Source organism: Maylandia zebra, linkage group LG6 (assembly GCF_041146795.1).
Source record: "Maylandia zebra isolate NMK-2024a linkage group LG6, Mzebra_GT3a, whole genome shotgun sequence".
In the NCBI taxonomy this organism is placed as follows: Eukaryota; Metazoa; Chordata; class Actinopteri; order Cichliformes; family Cichlidae; genus Maylandia; species Maylandia zebra.
In genome coordinates, this window is record NC_135172.1 from 40,268,164 (window position 1) to 40,290,012 (window position 21,849).

Below are 21,849 nucleotides of genomic sequence, written 5' to 3' on the forward strand. Positions count from 1 at the left end.
ATTCTCTGACTGGAAGAAATTTGTTTAACATTTAAACCTATTTTCTGCACATTCCAGCACATAAAATAAAATATTTTTTTGTGTTTACACTCACTCTTTCAAATAGATGCAAGTGAAACACAGCAGAAACACAGCATGCTCATACTCTCTCCCGCACTTAATATATTATCCATTGTTGACACAGCACACAGCTGTTGTCACGAACATTGCACTGGCTTACTTCACGGTCATGAGACATTCTTGCAAAAAAAAAAAAAAAAAAAAAAATCACGGTTTTAGTAACCCAGCGTTCCTACGGGAAAGTAACGGTAATCTAATTACCGTTTTCGCAATAGTAATCCCTTACTTTACTCATTACCTGAAAAAAGTAATCGGATTACAGTAACGCTTTACTGCCCATCTCTGTTGGCCATTGCACTACATCTCACAAGCAGCTCTGTTTATAGATTTAAATATTTGTCCTATCTTATTATTTTATTCCCTTGTCCTTTATCTTTCTTAATTCTTCTTTATAATAAGGTGCTCAGCGGTATTTTTCACTTTACGTGAAGCTGTAGAATGGCCCAAGTACTGTTATCTGGCTTATGCATTAAAGGATACTTAAACGACACTTTTCATTTTATTTATCTCAAATATGTCATGATCAGTCCACCTGAACTCTCTTTCCCCGCCATTTTGGAAGCTGTCGGAGCTTCCGTCAATGTGAGGAGGAAGTGAGTGAAAAGAGAAAACGGAGCAATCGAGCGGAGCGGCCGAAGCGGGCGAGCCAGGGCTAAAAAACAATCACTCAACTCGTCTTGACTACCCGGGCTAACTTTAGCTACATGTGCTGAGGTCGAGGGGGGAAACTGATCTCACCTGCAACCATGCCGACAGTTACTTTACCGCCGAAAGAGAACGCTCTCTTCAAGAGGATCCTGGTGAGTTGGTTTTTAAGGTGCTGCACAGCGACGGCCGCCGAGTTTGGAGCTCTGTTGGCGGCAGTCCGGCTCTTACCGGAGCTCTCCGGCTGGTAGCGCTTAGCCTGTTAGCAAAATGGCATCATTGAATGGGGTTAGCTCGGCTAGCCCGGCCCCTGATGTGCGCTGTCACTGCGGTACAAAGCCAGAATGGTTGTTCATGACTTTGATGTTATTCCGATATATGCTTCCAGTGTGGTTAAATTGCACTACAAACATTTGGATTTTGGATTAAATTGTCGGTATTTGTGGTTCATTTGCGACAGGCCTTAGCACTGGGAAAAGCACGTTAATGCTCCTTTCAGCGGCAGCTAGCCCGTTAGCCGTGTGTGCTGCTGAATTAGCTTGCACTTACTTAGCTTCTCACTCAGTTTTGTGAATGTTGTGGCATTTTAGTTCCTGGCTGCGTGCATAGCTGCTGTCTTCTTAGCCGGATTGTGTTTAGTTGGTCAGATGTGTGCCATCTGACAAAGTAACGTGCTTGCAGGCCACCTGGCGTTACTTAATCGGCTAACTCTACCGAGCTAGATATCTTGGTATGTGAGGCACTAAACAAATGTCAGTAGCACTCTCTGAGTTGTGGGGGCCTGCAGGCTCCGTCATGATGAACCTTAGAGGCTCGCATAGGCCGACGTAGATGTGTATGATGTGTGAAAGCCACTGGAAGTCCGGGGAGTACCGGTGTGGCCGTGTCAGCAAATCTGTAGCCGCCCCAGGCCTGCTGAGCTACTGATCCATCCCTCCCTTTCTCCCGTGTTGCTGGGTTGTTCATGTCCTATCTGCGGGCAGTTTTACGTGGGCCACACGTGTAGCTGAACAAGTGTGAGTTAAGGCTTGTCACAGTATTTTTCAGGAAGTGCGGTTAACTTTCTGTGCGCTGCATGCCAAACTAGTCCCCCCCCCCCCGCCACCATGCCTGGTGCTTGGCGGTGTGTACCACTAAACAGTGCTGCATGGGCATCTAGCAACGCACTTTCCAGGAACTGTGGGGACTTGTGGGCAGTGAGCACTTCAGCATCACAAACTGGATCTGATAAACATCATTGTTTTAAAAGGCAGGGGCTCAGCTGGGACTTAGCGGCTCTTTATCTGAGTATTGGCAGTCCCTATAGCTCTGGCACAGAAAACAAACCTGTGGGACTTGCACCTGAACTTGAGACGTTAGTGGCTGTACGTGTTGCATTCCTCAGTGGGAGTTTAGCCTTTCATGGAACTGGTGATAATCGGTTGACATTACATACTTTCCATATTTTAAAAAAAATGTAGAAGTTGTGCAAAAACTCTTAATTTAGGTAACTAGTAGTATAAATACTTGGATCTTTCTTAAGGTAGGAAATAGTTAACAGAAAATCTTCCACCAACAGACTCAGTGTTTGCTTGTTAACTTTGATGTCATGAGCCAGGTCCAAATTCACCTTCATTACCCAAAAGAAAACAAACACTCAGGCACTGCAGAGAGTTACAGACAATCCGGTTTCTTTCTTCTCCAATAAAAATATCAGTGCGTCTTTAACACTCTGACCTCCATAAAAAGAGGATTGTGTTTAGGTTAAATACAATGTTCTGACTTAATTATTTGCAGAAGAAAAGAATGCATAGCTCCGCTATAACACTTGGATTTAATTTAAGACTGAAACTGACCAAACTTCAGCCAAGAGACTGAAGTTTGGTGAGATGATCCCATCCGCCAGACGAGGTTCAGTCATTGATATTGTGTGATCTGGATAACTTGCTATGAAAAAGTCCTGCTCCCCAACGGAAGTCTTAGTTGGTCCAACATTGATTCTATTCTGAAATGTTCAAATGTTTGCTTTTTAAATGATGCTAATAAAAGGCAGAAGAGGCCTAAAACGAGGAGCTCAGCCTGATTTTAAAAGAGAGATAGCGAGACAGTAAGAGCCTCATCCAGCACAGTAGAAGCTTGATTTAGCAACAGCAGTTACGTCATCACATAACAAGTAGAAACATTCTTGTTATACTTTGTGCAGTCCTGAATTGCTTTTCAGTTTGAGTGGTCTTTAATTTTGTACAATCTCTGTAAACATTTCACATACTGCGAACGTCATTTTAACAAAAACTCTATAATAGAACCAGGTGAACTTTACGTCTTTTTCAGAGTTAACAAGGACTTTGAAATCATTTGGTGGAGTTGTAGAAAATGAAATTACTATTATTACTCTTCCTGCCGCAGAGATGTGATGCAAGCTTTGTCCCCCTCTGGCTATAGCCAGGAGCAGACCACACCTCTCTTTATTATTGCTTTCCCAGAGTGAATTCCCAAGTGCATTATTGGAAGTTGGCAGTCGTCTGCTTTTGATTGACAGTTGAGGTGGATACGTTTCCATTTTGTGGTTTCAGGATTCACAAACACGCTGCTCTCCTCCTGCCTCACCTAACAGTGGGCCCTGTACCGGTAATCTTAATGTAATGGTGGTTTTCATCAGCTGTCCTGTTAATGCTTTTGAATTTGCAGGGCAGTGCAATCCATCTAACAAGTGCATCACAGGAAGGAGAAAAAAAGCAGCGGCAAGCACATGTATTTGTTGTACTATCTATGCTGTTATAACTTATCTGCACTTTTCAGGTCCATAAACTGCTGTGTGTGTTGTTCTGTGATGCATTCAGCCACGAGACATGTGGATAAAAGGGTTTCTAGGGTTGTCAAACTAAGGGGAGATGCTCTTACAGCTCTTCTTGCTCTGTCCTCCAATTACATGATATGTAGGTCACAAATCAAGTATATATTTAGATTAATGCCCCATTAATTCATTACGTTTATATTGGTCTGTAAGATTCATAGTAGGGCTGGGCCATATCATACCGTTCACGGTAATACCGGTATAATGTTGGGCAACGATAAGAAAATGAAATATCGCGATAGAATATGGGTAAAGCGCGCATGCGCAGTGCCTTTGTTTTCATACGCACATGGCGGAAAAAGCATGGCGGAGAATGACAAGGGCGAAAACGATCGTTAAATGAAACGGATGAACCAGAATTGGTTTGTAAAAATGCTGCAACTTCAGTGGTGTGGAACTGGTTTAACTTTCGTCCGTCAGAAACGCAACAAAGCACTATTTTTGGTAGCGCATGCTAGCGGGCCGTCGTTATTACCATGTTTTTTTGGAAAATACGGCACACTTAAAATCAATCCTTTGATTTTTCTGAAAATCGACAGTGCCCCTTATAATCCCGTGTGCCTTATGTATGAATTCTGGTTGTGTTTACTGACCTCGAAACGATTTTATGTACACGGCGCTCGAGAATTTGTCAAATGCTTTAGTACGACTTTGCTAAGCTAGGAACCCGCACCGCTTGATGGATTGTCAGAGCATTACGGCTATCGTAGGCAGGATCCTCGCGGAGTGATACGTACTGTGCTTCAACATAATATTACCATATTGTGTGTGTATAACCTCTTTAAGTTTTGCGGTTATTATACATGGTTATGCTGAGGATATGTCGGCCAATTTCCACTGGAAATGCCTTTTGGTTAAACTGTCAGCAACGAATTTGCGTTTGCACTGTTAAATTTTTATATAGCTTTAATGCACATAGAAAACAGCTGCTTGTTTAAGTGAAAATACACTAATTTGGCACTAATAAAGTTGTGGAGTTGTAAAGTATTTTGTCTAGTGTCAATTATATCGTCAGTTATATCGTTATCGCAAATTTTCAAATGTATATGGTGATAAATATTTTTGGTCATATCGCTCTAATTCATAGTAAAATCTCCCTCAAATCTTTGCCCTATATGAAATAAAAGTGTGTGGTGACCAGCTTCATCCATCATCTTTAAACGAGCGAAAACAGAAGGAGGGCGTTTATGTCTGTTGATTTGATTTGAAATTGGAGCAGAGACGTTTGTATATCTCCACCGGGCATTTGTGAAAGACATGGCTGTGTGTGGTGAAGAGCTGAGTAAAAACCTGGGAGACATTTCACATGTATTTAAAAAAAAAAAGACTGAACAATTAGAGCATGAAGAAAGTAAAGAGCCAGGCAAGTTGTTTCAGCTGTTCAGCTGATATCATCCTCTAATTTTTCACTAATTACATCAGGCTAAATTAATAAGTTGTTTGTGAGCAACATGGAGTTCAACCAACTGTTGAACTTTAAACTTTGTCTAAGCCTCTTTGGCTTTATTATAGGTAATATTTTGAGTTTAAAGGAAAGATTACGTTTTAGCGGGATTACTAATGATTGGTGTTTTTTCTGAGGGCTCTGTCTGTGATGATAAAGTGAGTTCACACCCCAGCACTGAGTGAGAAGTCACTACTGACATGAACTCCTGTGAGTTGGGCTTTCATTTTCACGTCCTCCATTCCACCATGATTTTGATCTGAAATAATCAAACTATGCATTGAAATGTCTAATCGAAATCTAGCATTGGTACTGGGGACTTCTTGCAGCGATCTGTGCAGCTTAGAGCTGAGACTGACTTCTCTGGTGGTGGCAGAGAGTATTCTTGATAGCACAGCTGATGGTCTTAATGCTTCTAAATTTATATGAAGCACACACAGTATTATCTCAGAGGACTGATTACTTATTGTCTGTGTCAACGGATCATAATTATTTAAAAATGAATCATTTAAAATGTAGTTTTATATAGAAAGGACTGAGAACCAGCAGACACAGTTTAACAGTGACTCAGTGTACTTTACTTTTTACCGGTGTGCACTGCTCATTGATTAATACCCACTTGAGTCTGGCATTGACCTAATGCATTCTTGATATTATTTCTCTAAATACATACCAAACATTGTGTTCTTCACTCTGGCTTGTGTTACATGCCTCTTCCTTCTCTTTTGGGTTTCCAGGGAAGAGAAATCATAACTTCCACTCCAGTTTCACTTGGAGGAAACTTTGGGAAATATTCCTAGAGGGACAGTTAGCTCTTATGAAATGACAATGTAGAGCACAAGACGCTGTCATTTGGATTTGTTGTTCTACAATTAAACCAGTGTTGCTGATTATTGGTAATTGACGAGACAATATTTAGCATCTCATTTAGACTTGCAGTAAAAACACAACATATGTTAGAATATTGAATTAAATGAAGCTTGGCTTCAGGTTTTTGCATTGTACACGTGTTGTGGCAGGAAAGCGGTCATTCAGAACTCAGACTGCAGACCAGATCTGCCTCTTTTACATGACCTGATAATGAGGGATGGTGCACTGTTGATCCTTAAATAAAAGTGCAGTAAAACAAATGAAGGCAGGATCCACACGGGTGTGTTTCAGGCTTCAGTGCTCTCGCTTACTGTTCATTTTAAGTAGGGTTGTGTCATGTATTGGCAAACTGAATTTCGGATCCTGTGCTCGGACAACGAAAGTCAACAGAATTTCAACTTTGAGTGCCAGTGGAAGCACGAGCATTTCATATCATGTTCATTTAAAGTCCCCTGTGCCTTTATCTTAAATCAAGAGAGGGATGTTGGGTAATCATCACGTTGATCATTGCAGTGAATAAACAGATTGTTAAAGAACAAAGTTACTCACAGGCAGCGAGCTCAGTAATTGGGCCTGCTGCATGTTCTTTAAATGGATTTATTAAACAAAGGACTGACAATGTGTTTAGCACTGGGCTATGAGGTGCCACAGAGGTGCACTACATGGAGGCACCTAAAGAAAGCTCCAGGAGAGAAAAAGGACAACTGGTGCCTAAAGGAAAACCCTCTGAATGTGTCAGGAGTATTGGAACAGCTGAGACGCATTTTCTCTAAACACAGTCTCTGTGGCTTTCAAACCCAAAAACGCGGTGCACCAAAATTGGTCCACCAAAAGTATCGGGTCCCTTAACACAAAAAGAGTAATATAGTAAAAGCTGTTAAGTGCCGTGATTTATACATCAGCGAAACCAAACAACCTCTGGCTAAGCCGATGGCACAACACAGAAGAGCTACCTCGTCAGGCCAGGACTCTGCAGTCTATTTACACCTACAGGCCAGTGGACACTCTTTCAATGATGAGGATGTGCACATCCTGGACAGGGAGGAACATTGGTTTGAGCGCGGAGTCAAGGAGGCCTAGTTTCACTCATTATGCAAATGTACCGTTTATTAGGTTGAGGAAACCTGCAGTCAGCGGAGACTGAAGAGTCACTTGGATGAGTAATGACACGTTTCTCCCTCTGCTACGTCCAGATGAACAGAATCAACTTTTGGGATTTCCTTACCTGAGTGATTGAGCATGCATCAGGACAGATGCATGACATTCTGTAACCTTGAACACAGTTTGTGTCCTTTGTGTGGCAGCACAGACAAAAAAGTGGAGCTGCATATGTGCACATCTGGACACGGGTGAAGAGAGTAGCGAGACATCAGGTGGTTTATTTAATTTCCACTTCCAGCACGAAGAGTAAGTAATGCATACAGATCCACAACAAGCACGCTGCCATATATGGGCTCATTTACATGGTCTCAGTATACCTTAATGAAAACAAACCTGAACTCATATTTATGCAGGATTACCTTGAAGACTGTCTTACAGCCATGAACAGCTATTCTTTTGTTCCAGAGTACAATAAGAAGATGGAGCCTTACACTCCAGCCGCAGGCAGGACCTGAGCCTCTTTCTTTCTGTCCTCCAGCTCCACATCTCAGCTGGTGGCGTAACTGTCCCCATAGTTCAACAGTGGATTGCTTAATTTCGTAACCAACCTTGGCACCCATATGTGATGTTGACGTCATCTCTGGGGTTTTGTTTTGTTTTTTTTCACTGTTGGTGGAGCTGCTGGTGGTACAACGCAATGCCATCTGCCAGCTTAACTCTTCCTGCCTCCCTCACAAACACACAGTCTCCTCTGACCACCAGCTTAAAAACAGAGGGGGTTTATTGCTGAATGAGCATCTGCTTGCTTATTGGAAATGTAGAACCAGCGTAGCTAGTTTTTAATATTTTTGGAAGGAAATCGTAGATGCTCAGAACTATGTCTGATATGTTTCGCTGCAGTAATACAGGGAGACTGTGGTAGTTTATGACTACAACTTTTAAGTGTTGACTGACCAAAAATCTGTTGATCAAGGTGTTTAAATGCGCAGTTCCACTGAGCAGCATGACCACACGTTTGTATCTTTTCAGGCTTTTCCTGGCTCAGACGGGTAGTACAGTGGGGCAAAAAAGTATTTAGTCAGCCACCGATTGTGCAAGTTCCCCCACCTAAAATGATGACAGAGGTCAGTAATTTGCACCAGAGGTACACTTCAACTGTGAGAGACAGAATGTGAAAGAAAAATCCATGAATCCACATGGTAGGATTTGTAAAGAATTTATTGGTAAATCAGGGTGGAAAATAAGTATTTGGTCAATAACAAAAATACAACTCAATACTTTGTAACATAACCCTTGTTGGCAATAACAGAGGTCAAACGTTTACTATAGGTCTTTACCAGGTTTGCACACACAGTAGCTGGTATTTTGGCCCATTCCTCCATGCAGATCTTCTCGAGAGCAGTGATGTTTTGGGGCTGTCGCCGAGCAACACGGACTTTCAACTCCCGCCACAGATTTTCTATGGGGTTGAGGTCTGGAGACTGGCTAGGCCACTCCAGGACTTTCAAATGCTTCTTACGGAGCCACTCCTTTGTTGCCCGGGCGGTGTGTTTTGGATCATTGTCATGTTGGAAGACCCAGCCGCGTTTCATCTTCAAAGTTCTCACTGATGGAAGGAGGTTTTGGCTCAAAATCTCACGATACATGGCCCCATTCATTCTGTCCTTAACACGGATCAGTCGTCCTGTCCCCTTGGCAGAAAAACAGCCCCATAGCATGATGTTTCCACCCCCATGCTTCACAGTAGGTATGGTGTTCTTGGGATGCAACTCAGTATTCTTCTTCCTCCAAACACGACGAGTTGAGTTTATACCAAAAAGTTCTACTTTGGTTTCATCTGACCACATGACATTCTCCCAATCCTCTGCTGTATCATCCATGTGCTCTCTGGCAAACTTCAGACGGGCCTGGACATGCACTGGCTTCAGCAGCGGAACACGTCTGGCACTGCGGGATTTGATTCCCTGCCGTTGTAGTGTGTTACTGATGGTGACCTTTGTTACTTTGGTCCCAGCTCTCTGCAGGTCATTCACCAGGTCCCCCCGTGTGGTTCTGGGATCTTTGCTCACCGTTCTCATGATCATTTTGACCCCACGGGATGAGATCTTGCGTGGAGCCCCAGATCGAGGGAGATTATCAGTGGTCTTGTATGTCTTCCATTTTCTGATGATTGCTCCCACAGTTGATTTCTTCACACCAAGCTGCTTGCCTATTGTAGATTCACTCTTCCCAGTCTGGTGCAGGTCTACAATACTTTTCCTGGTGTCCTTCGAAAGCTCTTTGGTCTTGGCCATGGCGGAGTTTGGAGTCTGACTGTTTGAGGCTGTGGACAGGTGTCTTTTATACAGATGATGAGTTCAAACAGGTGCCATTCATACAGGTAACGAGTGGGGGACAGAAAAGCTTCTTACAGAAGACGTTACAGGTCTGTGAGAGCCAGAGATTTTCCATGTTTGAGGTGACCAAATACTTATTTGCCACCCTGATTTACGAATAAATTCTTTACAAATCCTACCATGTGGATTCATGGATTTTTTTTTTTCTCACATTCTGTCTCTCACAGTTGAAGTGTACCTCTGGTGCAAATTACTGACCTCTGTCATCATTTTAGGTGGGGGAACTTGCACAATCGGTGGCTGACTAAATACTTTTTTTGCCCCACTGTATGTAGTAGATGGCAGTAAATGCAAATTGGACTGCGATGAGCTTGTGTTATTTATCACTATTATTCAACTGATTAAAGTCAATTCCTACATTATAAAGCACTGAAAGCATCGCTGTCAGTATTAAACAGGTGTTACAGGGTAAAGATAAACAGCTGTACAGTTGGATTTGTGAATTAAAAAGTAAATTTTTTTTTAGAGTCCTTGTTGATTTTTCTTATCTGAAAGGAATTATTAAATGTATGGCAACTGGTGAACCGTCCTTTTGAAGTTTGCATGCTATGATATAATCTTTGTACTGAATAGTGCTGCAGCAGCTATGTTTTTGGCCCCCGTTTTCTATTTCCAGAAGGTTGGCTTTTTTTTTTCTTCTTTTTTTTTAAATAATAAAAGACCATCAGTATACCCACTAAATAGAAGCTTTAGCCTCATGTGACTTCAAACTTTCTCTCCGATTGGTCATTTAACTTGTGCTTATAGTCAAACTCAGACAGTTTTATTGTGTGGACTTTATCAGCGAAGAGAAGCAGGCTAACAATGTCTTTGAAGTAAAGACTGGTTTACTTTAGTTGTAATAGCCTTTACAACGGCTTTTTTTTTCTTTTTCTTTTTTTAAATTAGCTGAATTAAAATACGTGCAAAGAAAACAGGAGAGAAGTTTTGCTGTGGGCTAGAAAGGCATACTGGTTTTCCTGTTGTTGTGGGGACTGTTTGTTTTCTCTGATACCTGGAATGGGTGATACGGACCTGCACCGGTGCTTGAACAACGCAAAGGCACATGTCACGAGTATCGGCAGGCCTGCAATGTACTACTGATAAAGCCACCGGGAGAATCTGGGCTGTAACTGACGGCGTTTCCTGACGAGCGTTCGGACTGCGGGCGATAAAAGTCTAAAACACTGCAGCTTAGCCAGCTGAGCCGGCGTGTGTGTAAAATATAGCAGCTGTAGATAAGAGGAGAGTTGAGTGCTGGAAGTTGGACACTATACTTCATGTTTATGTGCTGCATGTTCAATCGCTGTCTGTGATTAAGGACATTTGCATTTTAAATTACTCAAAATTCTCATGATTTTTCTTTGGCGTTGATTAAAACGGCTTTGGGGACGGCGCCAGAAGTTTCTGTTTAGGGGGAAAAAGGAACGTGCATATGATTGGGTCCAAGAATCTTAATCACGATTATTTTGGGCGACACTGATTACTTGCAGACTTTGGAAAAAAATGTGTTATTATACTTTAATAAAACTGAACGTGTCTTAGCAATGTTGAAAAATCCATTTCCTGGATGAAGGCAGTTGGTAGTAAATAGATGCAAAAGAAGAACGAGCAGAGACCCAGAACACGGGCTTGACCCGCTGACCTGTTTAAAAGTCACTTTGGCCTAAAGCGATTTCTCTGTCCTTCCTCTCGCAGCGATGTTACGAACACAAACAATACAGAAATGGGCTCAAGTTCTGCAAACAAATCCTGTCCAACCCCAAGTTTGCTGAGCATGGAGGTAAGCAGCAAAAATGTAGCTGTATGGAGAATTTTTCTTTTTCTCTTAAATGTATTTTTCACCATCTACTGCATCCTTTTCTTGCTGCAGAGACCCTGGCAATGAAGGGCTTGACCCTGAACTGTTTGGGGAAGAAGGAGGAGGCATACGACCTGGTGAGGAGAGGCCTGCGCAATGACCTCAAGAGCCATGTCTGTATCCTTATAGACAGCACTGCATCCTCTGGGTTAAGCAGCTGTCGCTTTGAACTATTAGGTGTGTGTGTGTGTGTGTGTGTGTGTGTGTGTGTGTGTGTGTGTGTGATGCTAAAAGGACCTTCAGGTGCCTCACATTGTGTAGAAGAGCTCTGCTCTCGGTGGAGCACTGTCAGCACATTCTCTCTGTGATTCTCTTGCAGAGAGTGAAGTCTGTGCACGTTGCTGGTGGATGAGGTCTATCTGAACCTAAACCCTGCCTAAAGTCAAGACAGAGCAGCTCTCTGCAGATACACTGCTATCTCTTTAGCTTCCACAGTAAGTCAGTATCCAGGGCATGTTTCCGTCCCTCAGAGGGCGTACTTTGGTGCACGTATGCAAAAAAAAAAAAAGTGTGTTCTTTTAAAATAGCTGAGGCTTTGCAACACATCAGGATTTTAAATCACGGAGTTATGCGTTGCATAAGCTCATAATTATGATTGGTAGTTCATTTAGATCATTGCTTTGTCATTAATCAGTTTTTAGAATAATCATGTTCAGCCACATTGGAGATGAAGCCTGAACAGCCTCAGAAACAGTATCCTGTTTTATGGATTTATCTCTTACTAGCCTTTTAGATTTGCCTCTCCCTGCTTTAGTTTCTGTGGTGCCAGATAAAAACTTCATCAAAACACTGTTTACACAGGATTTGGACTTGGCAGCACAGCAGCTAGTGCTAGTAGTTTTTACTTTGTGTTCGACCCATGTTGAACACAGCGTTGAGATGATTTTTGAACAGCATGAACAGCTTCATAGTTAGCTACTGTTGGAGGTAATAGCCTCCTCCCCCCCCCCCCCTTTGTTTGCGCAGGAGGAACTGTAGAAGCCATAATTGTTACAACTCTATTTAAGGATCTTTTTTTAGCTCCTGCAGAAGGATAGGAAATGTCCCAGTATTCAGAGACCTTTGAGTGTAGGTTACAGTTACTGGTCCAGCTCCTAATGTTCGTGGATTGTTGGGACACATGAATACAGCACCAGAAGCACCCATTAAAAACACAGCTTTTAAAGTTGTTTTTCTAAACTAAAAGTATTAAAGTAGCTTAAATATAATTTTGCTGTGTGTCTCAATGTAGATCATTCAGTGCAGCCTGTTTTATTAAATCCTCACACTTAAATTTTTGTGGGGAAAATTGGTTAAAGATAACAGAAGTTTAATAAGATGCACTTTATCTTATGCGAGGTCCATGTTGGCCCAGCAGTGCGGCTGTTGGACTACGGAAAGGGTAAGAAGCAAGTTTGATGACAAATGGCGTGAGAATAACAATTACTCTTCACAGTTTAAGCCAGAAGTGCTTGTATGTCGAAGGTGCTTCAAACTGGGGACAAAGTTTTTATTTTTACATTTGAGCAACATCTATAAACACAACCAAACACGTCTCATTTAGTCTCCCTGTTGATTTTAAACTGATATACATGTAATTACTCGTACAAAGTCTACTTTCACTATCGTGTCAACATACTTGTAAATGTGGATATTCTGATGGAACAAAACAAGGACACAGAAATCATCAGTGAAGGTTTTAAATGAATCATACGAAATGAAACATGGTGGCATCACAATGGCTCCCACCACGCAGCAACACAATGAAGAGGATGACACAGGGCTGCAAGTAAAGGAAAGACCACATGATGCATAACTAGTGTTTAGCTATTACAAGGCTTCAGAGTTCATATAACAGAAAATGCAGGAAGGTGCCTCGTTCCTGAGAAGTGAGCACTTCTGAGATCCTTTCGCTCTGAAAGCAGCTTCTTAAAAGATCACATCACTTCAGTTCAACCACAAGAGAAGAGGCTCATTGAACCCCTCTCCCCTTTTCTGTACTTCATTTGATAGCATCATACAAATTGTGCATCTTCCTTAACTGGCCTTGCGTACCAGGCTGGCATGTGTACGGTTTACTCCAGCGCTCGGACAAGAAGTACGATGAGGCCATCAAGTGTTACCGCAACGCTCTCAAGTGGGACAAGGACAACCTGCAGATCCTCCGAGACCTGTCCCTGCTGCAGATCCAGATGAGGGACCTGGAGGGCTACAGGGTGAGTCAGAGGGGGATTGTGTCTCTTTAAGTAGTAATTGAGAGATGTTGCATGTTCTTAATCAAAAGCTGGGAGGTTTTGATGAAACGTTTGGCCACAGGAGATAAATCCTGTTGGCAGAGGCATGTTTTAAAAAAATCAGTAAACTTTTTATAAAGGAAAACAAAAACAGTCCTCAGTTAGTGGGGAAAGAACTTTCCTGAAGGGAAGCACACACTTCCATCTGTCGCCCTGCCTCGTCCAGGACGCAGTATGGCTCTGAATTAGAGAGGACTGGGCGAATCAGCATCCAGATATCAGGTTGCAGTCAGTCTTCACAATGTAGAACAGCTCTCCTGGGATTTAGATGCTTTTATAGTGAGAGGTATGAAATGGCAAGAGGAAAGTCTGGCTGAAAGGATTAAAAAATATGGATGAGAGGACAGGGAGGGGCTCCCACTCGGAGTGTATTAGGTGTTAATTTTAGTTCTCCCTGAGCCAGCTAGCAACATCCTGGTGTCACTACCATGAGTCAGCACAATCACTTTCTCTTTGTTTATCTTCCCAGCACTGCCTCACGTTTGAGATAATGTGGGCTTATAGGGAACGTAGAATTTTTCCACCTGATATCAAATGAACTCAATGCTGGCACATTGTCTTTCTCCAGGAGACACGGTACCAGCTGCTGCAGCTGCGTCCAGCCCAGCGGGCCTCCTGGATCGGCTATGCCATCGCCTATCACCTCCTGGAAGACTATGAGATGGCAGCAAAGATCATTGAGGAATTCAGGAAAACACAACAGGTTAGACACAGCGACAGTTTCGCATTTCTCTTACCCGAACCAGGAGATGACTTTCAGTTGTTGTCAGTTTTGTTGTCACCCTGTCGTGCAGCTGGCCTGAATTTCAGTTTGAATTTCAGTGATCTCAGCGCCAAGGTCAGAGGTCACACTTTCTGACAGTATTGTGAATGCAAGAACTGGAGAAGGAAGTCACCTTGGACTTTGACATTCATACCATACGTGAATCTGCTAGGAGGCTGAGGGGGATGCACTGGAGGCCGCTGATGTTGCAGTTTTAAATAGAGTGGCCACTTGCTCACATCAGTAGCACCTTCTGCCAGTGGGATACAGCGTAAATGATACAAACACAGACTATTCAGTCGAGACTCTGCAGCTGTGCAGAGGCCAGTACTGCAGACACAGACCAGGCACCTATTTTAGAGAGTGTTTCAGAGCTGCCACAGCTGGAGTCGGTGCGTTAGATTTCAGTACAAGCTCTGGCCAAGAAGCCAAGATAAATCTTAACAGCTTACCTTAAGCAAAATTTGTAGTTTTTCTCTTAATTTTTTTGTCCAAAAATATCTTTGACTGGAATAAAAAAAAAAAATTAAAAAAAAAAATTTTTTTTAAAAAGTTGCACTTTCACTGATAGAGACCATCTTACCTATTCTTAAAAGTAGGGGTACAAGTAGCTGTTACAGCCAACTGGTCCTTACAATCCTTCGGTCTAAAAACCTGTGATTGTGCTGAAAGTTGCTGGCGGAGTGTGGGCTGATCTTATTTGCTTGTGGCGTTGTTGATGCTTTAGCTTTCCACCTGCTGCGGCGAAAACAGAACACAAAGACAAAGAACTTTAACGCTGTTCACTGCAGCTGCTGTTTGTGCTGCTCATTTGCACTTTTTTTCTCCTCCTTTGTGGTGAACCTTCCTGTCATTCAATCAGCACACACTGATTTGGCTACACCCTGTTGGCTTTTTAAAGCACTGCACCGGAGTCGTCGCCATAGTTTCTGTGTTGGCCACATTCCTGCAGTGTTTGTTTCTACTCAGCAGGGGCGGTATGCAGACGCACACCAGTGTGGACCAATAGCTCCTGCTGCATGGAAAGTTTGTGCAAGGGAGAACCCCTGCCACTAAAGAAGCTTGGTTATGAACTATTTTGTGTACTACAGGCACCATGCACTGCTCCACGCTTTGATGAGTAACAGGCTTACTCGTATTCGTGACGCTGTAGGTGTCTGACTCGCTGATTTACAGTGAGCGCTTTGTAGCTTTGCAGCCGGTGGGTGTTTTTTCTGTCGTCTCTGCATTGGTCACAACAGCAGTAGAGCTCACTCGCTTTCACTCTGGCGTGCTCCTGATAAGACCAGCCTGCTTCCTGTCTTTGTGCCATCTGTGTAATACAGTGAGCTGGTGTGACCGTGCACACACACACTGAATAATTCAGAGTTTCCTGAAAAGCACAGCGGCTCCTGGAGGTTTTCAGTCATGCGTGCCTGGTACAAAATGTTACTGACACTCAGAGTGGTCTGTTCTTTTTCTGGTCTGTTCAGACGTCTCCGGACAAAGTGGACTACGAGTACAGCGAGCTGCTGCTCTACCAGAACCAGGTGCTGAGAGAAGCAGGTTTGCACAAGGAGGCCCTCGAGCATCTGTCCAACTACGAGAAGCAGATCTGCGATAAACTGGCAGTGGAGGAGACGCGAGGTGGGTGACTGCGGAGTCTCTCTGTTAATCTTCGGAAGTGCAAACATCTTTACCAAAGTAACACCAAACAAGCAAAACTTTATTGAAAGAGCACATTTCATTCACAGTGGTGGAATGGTGTTAATGGTGTGATAAAACCTGCTGCCACTAGGGGGAGCAGTGATGCCATCAGTAATCTGGCATAATGCAGGTGCTGCAGGAGAGAAAGGCAAACAAGCTTCAATAAGTCATCTAGAAAACTTTTCTGAGGCTGATTTAATTTTTCCGTCTCTGACACTCCTGTGAGCAGAAGTTTGTTGGGTTTTTTGTTTTGTTTTTGCTGGCAGCCATGATTTTTCTTGGCTTGTAATCTCGATTTAACAGTGTTTGCGCTCATGTTTCTGTAGGAGAGTTACTGTTGAAGCTGGAGCGTCTGGATGAAGCAACAGAAGTCTACCGCCGTCTGCTGGAGAGGAACCCAGAGAACTGGTCCTATTATCACGGCCTGGAGAAGGCCCTCAAACCAAGTATGACACGAGTCTTGTCACCGCTGACTTCCAAAACATCCAAATCGGTGGTGAAGCTAAATCCTGAATTCCTCTGGATTTTTATTTATTTTATTTTCAGGTACTGTAGAGGAGAGATACAAAATCTTTGAAGAAGCCTGGGAGAAATTTCCCAAAGGGCTGGTGCCTCGCCGCCTACCCCTCAACTTCCTTTCTGGTATGCAGCTCATTTCTCCGCTAAATCAAACAGAATAAAGCCAGTGTTCACTTATATTTCTAAAACACCCTTTAGCTGTAGTCATAATTTAGGCCTGTAATTAGTTTAGTTTTAGTTTATATTTAGTTGACTAAGTATCATAAGATTATCGTAGACTAAATCTGAAGTTGATTCAGTGACTAAAATATAAAGAGGTTGGTTGTTTTGTTCCAAAATAGTTTGCAAAGCTTCGTATTTTCATCTCATTTTAGTGATGAAAGTGTAAGTACATTTCATCATAGCTTTTGTCCTTGTATGTTAGTTTTTGTTTAGTTATCGGCTTTTTCCATCAGGGGGAAAAAAGTTTGTTAATGAAAACTGGCCAAAATTATTAGTCAATGAAAGTAACAATCAAACTACAGAGTAAAGATTAATTTTCTTTTGCTTTGTCTTTTTGTTTTTCTCTGAAGGTGACAAGTTCAGAGAGTGTCTGGACAGGTATCTGAGGATGAACTTCAGTAAAGGCTGCCCGCCCGTCTTCACCACACTCAAATCGCTGTACAACGACAAAGAAAAGGTGACGGCACACCTGCTGACTGATCTAAAATTAAATCACAGTCACAGCCTCGGACCAAAAGAGTCTTAAAGAGGCTCAATTCCAACTCATTCCAACATTTAAAATAAATAAATAAAAAAATTGGAATAGCTTTGCATGAGTTAAAAATTATCCCTTATTATCTTATCCTGGGCCTCAGTGAAGCCCTTCAGCTCATCCTCTGTATAAAACGTATGAAATTAGCATCGACCGTTGTAAAAAATATTTATGAACAATAAGTCACTGTATTAACTGCACGATTCTGAAAATCCCCTTTGCGTCACGCTTCATATTTACTTTGTCCTCCTTTCCTTTTAGGTGGCAATTATAGAGGAACTGGTGGTCGGCTATGAAACCTCATTAAAAAGCTGCCGAATGTTCAACCAGAACGGTGAGAGAAACATTTCAGCATCCTAACAAACCAGACGAAGTTAAACCAGCTGTAAGTTTTTGTGTAGCTGTTGCAGTTGTTTGGTTCCAACCCTAACGAGTGTCTGCTGTTCCAGATGACGGTAAGGAGGAGCCTCCAACCACGTTGCTCTGGGTGCAGTACTTCCTGGCACAGCACTATGACATGATCGGCCAGCAGACACTGGCTCTAGAATATATCAACACGGCCATCGAGAGCACGCCCACGCTCATCGAGCTCTTCCTCATCAAAGCCAAGATTTACAAGGTGGCGCGCGTGTCTGATTTGTACGATTGTTTACTATTTTAGACGCGTAGTTCTGCTGCGGTGGTGTTCTCAACTGACCTTTTTCGCTCCTGCAGCATGCTGGCAACATCAAAGAGGCTGCCCAGTGGATGGATGAGGCCCAGGCTCTGGACACCGCTGACAGATTCATCAACTCCAAGTGTGCCAAGTACATGCTGAAGGCGACCATGATCAAAGAGGCCGAGGAAATGTGCTCCAAGTTCACCCGGGTGAGAGAAATTGTGCAAAGTGACAGCTGACCAACCGATGAAGACTTTTAAAAATGTCAAAACAAAATGTTGGCAAATGATGATGAGTACAATCAGTACTCATCATAATGAGTACTTTCTATCTTTAGATCTCTGATAGACTGATGGAGAGAGAGATTCCCACTTTTCGTACAAGTTCTAGTGATTAATGACAAAGTAATTGACTGTGATCAATCGCAGCGGCCTATTTCCCAACATTGTTTTAAAGTGGAGGGTGAGCCATAAACAAAAACATCTCCATAGTCAAGCACACGCAGAATTGTGGGCTTTAAAATAATCCTACATTAGCAGGATTCTAGCTATTCTAATGTTCTTGATTTTGGTTTTAATGCAGACTATAGGTTCAACACTGTTAGTTCACCTCATCAATAGCATTCAGTTAAGAATGGATCCCCATGGAACACGTACAGTAATGGTCAGACTGCCAGTGCTCATGTGTATATGTCTCATGTTTCTGCAGGAGGGAGCATCAGCAGTGGAGAACCTGAACGAGATGCAGTGTATGTGGTTCCAGACTGAGTGCGCGCTCGCCTACAAAGCCATGAACAAGTTTGGAGAAGCCCTGAAGAAGTGCCACGAGATCGAGAGGGTGAGGCTTTTCTGACGGGATTTTAAACTCGGTGTGAAAGTACACGCTCCCTAACTGCTCACAAAGTCTTTCTGGGTGTTAAAATTGTTCCTTTTTTACTCTTTAATCTCATCAGCATTTTGTGGAGATCACGGACGATCAGTTTGATTTCCACACTTACTGCATGAGGAAGATGACGCTACGCTCATATGTGGACCTGCTGAAGCTGGAGGATGTGCTCCGGATGCACCCGTTCTACTACAAGGCCGCAATCACGGCCATCCAGATCTACCTGAGCCTCCACGACAATCCGCTGACGGATGACAGCAAAGAGCTGCAGGCGGACACTGGTGAGAGACGCACAGTGAAGATCCAGCTCTGAGTCAACGAGGCTCTTATCAAGGGAAGGGCTTCACTGACCGTCCTTTTTGTCTTCATTTCTCTAGCAAACCTATCGGACAAAGAGCTGAAAAAGCTGAGGAACAAGCAGCGAAGAGCCCAGAAGAAGGCCCAGCTGGAGGAAGAGAAGAAGAACGCGGAGAAGGAGAAGCAACTCAAGAACCAGAAAAAGAAGAAGGAGGATGACGACGAGGAGATCGGAGGGCCCAAAGAAGAGCTCATTCCTGACAAGCTGGTGAAGGTCAGTGGCTGATACGTGAAGTATTAAGGTCTGGTTATCAGTTTTTAGGACTCGAGTTTTACTTTGTTTTGCACATTTGCTTTTACAGGTAGAAAATCCACTGGAAGAAGCCATCAAGTTCCTGACGCCTCTCAAGCACCTGGTCAAAGACAAGATTGACACCCACCTACTGGCCTTTGAGATCTACTTCAGGAAAGGTTGGCGCGCACATGTTATGTGTTTTTTACTCCGCCAGTACCGTCTTCGTCCCCATTTCTGCCTCACACGTTTACTGTGTTCTCCTTTCAGAAAAATACCTGTTGATGCTCCAGTCAGTGAAGAGAGCTTTGGCAATCGACCCCGACCATCCGTGGCTGCACCAGTGTCTCGTACGCTTCTTTAAAGGAGGTATGAGAGGATTCATTATTTAACTACCAGCACATGCTCCTAAGCGCTCGGTTTTAATTGCCTCTCTATGCTGTTGCTCTTCTCGTTCCTCTGCCTCCACCTCATCCTTACATAATCCTTTTTCTCTGTTCCCTCTTTGCAGTTTCAGAGAGCAAGGAGCTTCCAGAGGTGGTCAGGACGGTGCTGAAGCAGGAGATCACCCGGCTGTTCGGAGACAGCAACGCTAAGAGCTTCAACCAGGCCTACCTCACCAAGCACTCCAGCTCCATACCACACAGACTGGCTGGTAAGTCTCTTTGACCCTCACTTCTAATACTTTGGTACTTAATGCAACAACAGTTCAATTGACACTGAAGAGCAGTACTCATGAAAACATTTAAGGTTATTTGACATGACCTGGGGGCCGTTTCTTCCATTGTTGCAAATGTTTTTTGCTTGAATGTCACTCCGTTTGTTTGTTTTCCCCCCCTTCTTAGTTCATCTTTGCACCCAACGATCCCTTAAAATGTAATTTTTCAAGCCCTGTCCACAGGGCTTTGTAGCTGCTGGGTGGTCTCTAGCAGACATTTCAGGTTTCAGTTTTTGTTTTGTTTTTTGTTTTTTTGTTTGGGGGGGGGGGGTTGCTGCTCGTTGGTCTCATTGGTCCCCTTGTGGAAACTTTGCACCTAAAGACTGATAGATAAGCACAGACGATGGCCAACCTGTTCTACCTTAGTGAAGGCACTGATTCACATCATGCATGCCCTTGCCTCTTACCTTAATATTAATCACCTTACTAAACTCCCGACTCCAACCTCGGTCCTAACATGAAACCCAAAACAGAGACTTACCCCTGGAACATGCCTTTTAAAGGTTTGTGGACCAGCCTCACGCTGCAGAAATATTTCTGCGATGGATTGATCTTAAAATGTAGAATTATTAAAAACACACTTTCTCTCAGACTCACCTTCTCTCTCCCGCCCGTAGCTGCGAAGATGATGGTGTATCTGGACTCCTCGATGCAAACGAAAGCAGCAGAACTGGCCGGTGCACTGGATGAGTCCCTGAACAACAGAACCATACAGGTACGTATTGGCATCATGTAAGAAGACGGGAGGGAAGCAAAGAAACAGTTACGACTATTCTTATGCTAAACACACACTGGAGTCTCTGCTGTTGTGCAAATATCAAAAGTGGAATAAAAGTTAGTCTATCAGGTCCTCATGGCTCACATGCTGAGAGTATCCATCTCTCTTGGATCAACCTGAAAAAGGGCTGGAGCAGAACAAACGAGTTTCTTCAGTGAAGTGAAACCAGCCAGACAGGTTTTCCTAAAAAGTTGGTCAAAGGACCGACCGCAATCGAGAAGTTGCGACAAAAACTGTGGTAACCAATAACATCAGGAAGTACAGCAGTTCCTTTTGAGTTGGGATTGTGACTGTGATAAACTGTCCACTCCTCCCTGCCTGAACGTAGCTTCTTTTAACCTTTGTCCTCTCGTCTTCAGATCTGCACGGAGATCCTCGACTGTCTTCGCAGCGGCGCCCTGGGCGACTGTAAGGAGCACGCAGAGTCGTACCGCGCCGAGTGCCACAAGCTTTATCCCTACACGTTAGCTTTCATGCCCCCCGGATACGAGGAGAACACCAAGATTGCCAACGGAGACGTTTCCACGGAAACGGAGGAGCTAGCCAACGAGATGTGAGCACGGCGGTACAGCAGCGGATGAGAAAAGGAACTGGGCCGAGCACGGAGCCTTGTGGTACGCCTGTGGCAGCCATTTTTGTAGAGCCGGACACAGGAAGCGAAAAATGGGTGTTTCGTCCTCAGGCTCAGCTCAGCTCTGACCTGGCTCGGCTCGGCTCTCTCCCACATGGGTGAAAATCAGGACTCTGTGTGTGCGAGCGTGCGTGCGTGCGTGTGTGTGTGGAGGGCGTGTTTGTGTGCGTGCATGTGTGCGGTTGTGTATTTGTTGGAAACAGAAGGAGGAGGGAGGGGAAGAAGAAGATAAGTGTCCATTTTACTTTTTTAAAACAGAGCTGGCAATGCTGAACATGAAAATAAAGAATCGGGAGAAACTGAGCGCTGGTTTTCCTCTGATTAATAACAATAACGCCAACCACTC

The 21,849-nt window shown here is 43.5% G+C and overlaps 1 protein-coding gene across 1 annotated transcript; it reads left to right on the forward strand.

The window, feature by feature from the left end:
• Window positions 1–667: 667 nt before the first annotated feature.
• LOC101481573 (N-alpha-acetyltransferase 15, NatA auxiliary subunit) lies at window positions 668–21,806 on the forward strand. The gene is given in 21 exon segments (XM_004538814.6): window positions 668–920; window positions 11,087–11,171; window positions 11,262–11,366; window positions 13,287–13,444; window positions 14,091–14,225; window positions 15,758–15,911; window positions 16,298–16,417; window positions 16,518–16,613; window positions 17,063–17,169; window positions 17,506–17,578; window positions 17,694–17,863; window positions 17,959–18,111; window positions 18,611–18,739; window positions 18,855–19,068; window positions 19,165–19,358; window positions 19,447–19,555; window positions 19,647–19,745; window positions 19,888–20,031; window positions 20,712–20,809; window positions 21,232–21,319; window positions 21,322–21,806. Coding segments are annotated over 21 exon segments (2,769 nt in total). The 5' UTR covers window positions 668–866; the 3' UTR covers window positions 21,606–21,806.
• Window positions 21,807–21,849: the final 43 nt, after the last annotated feature.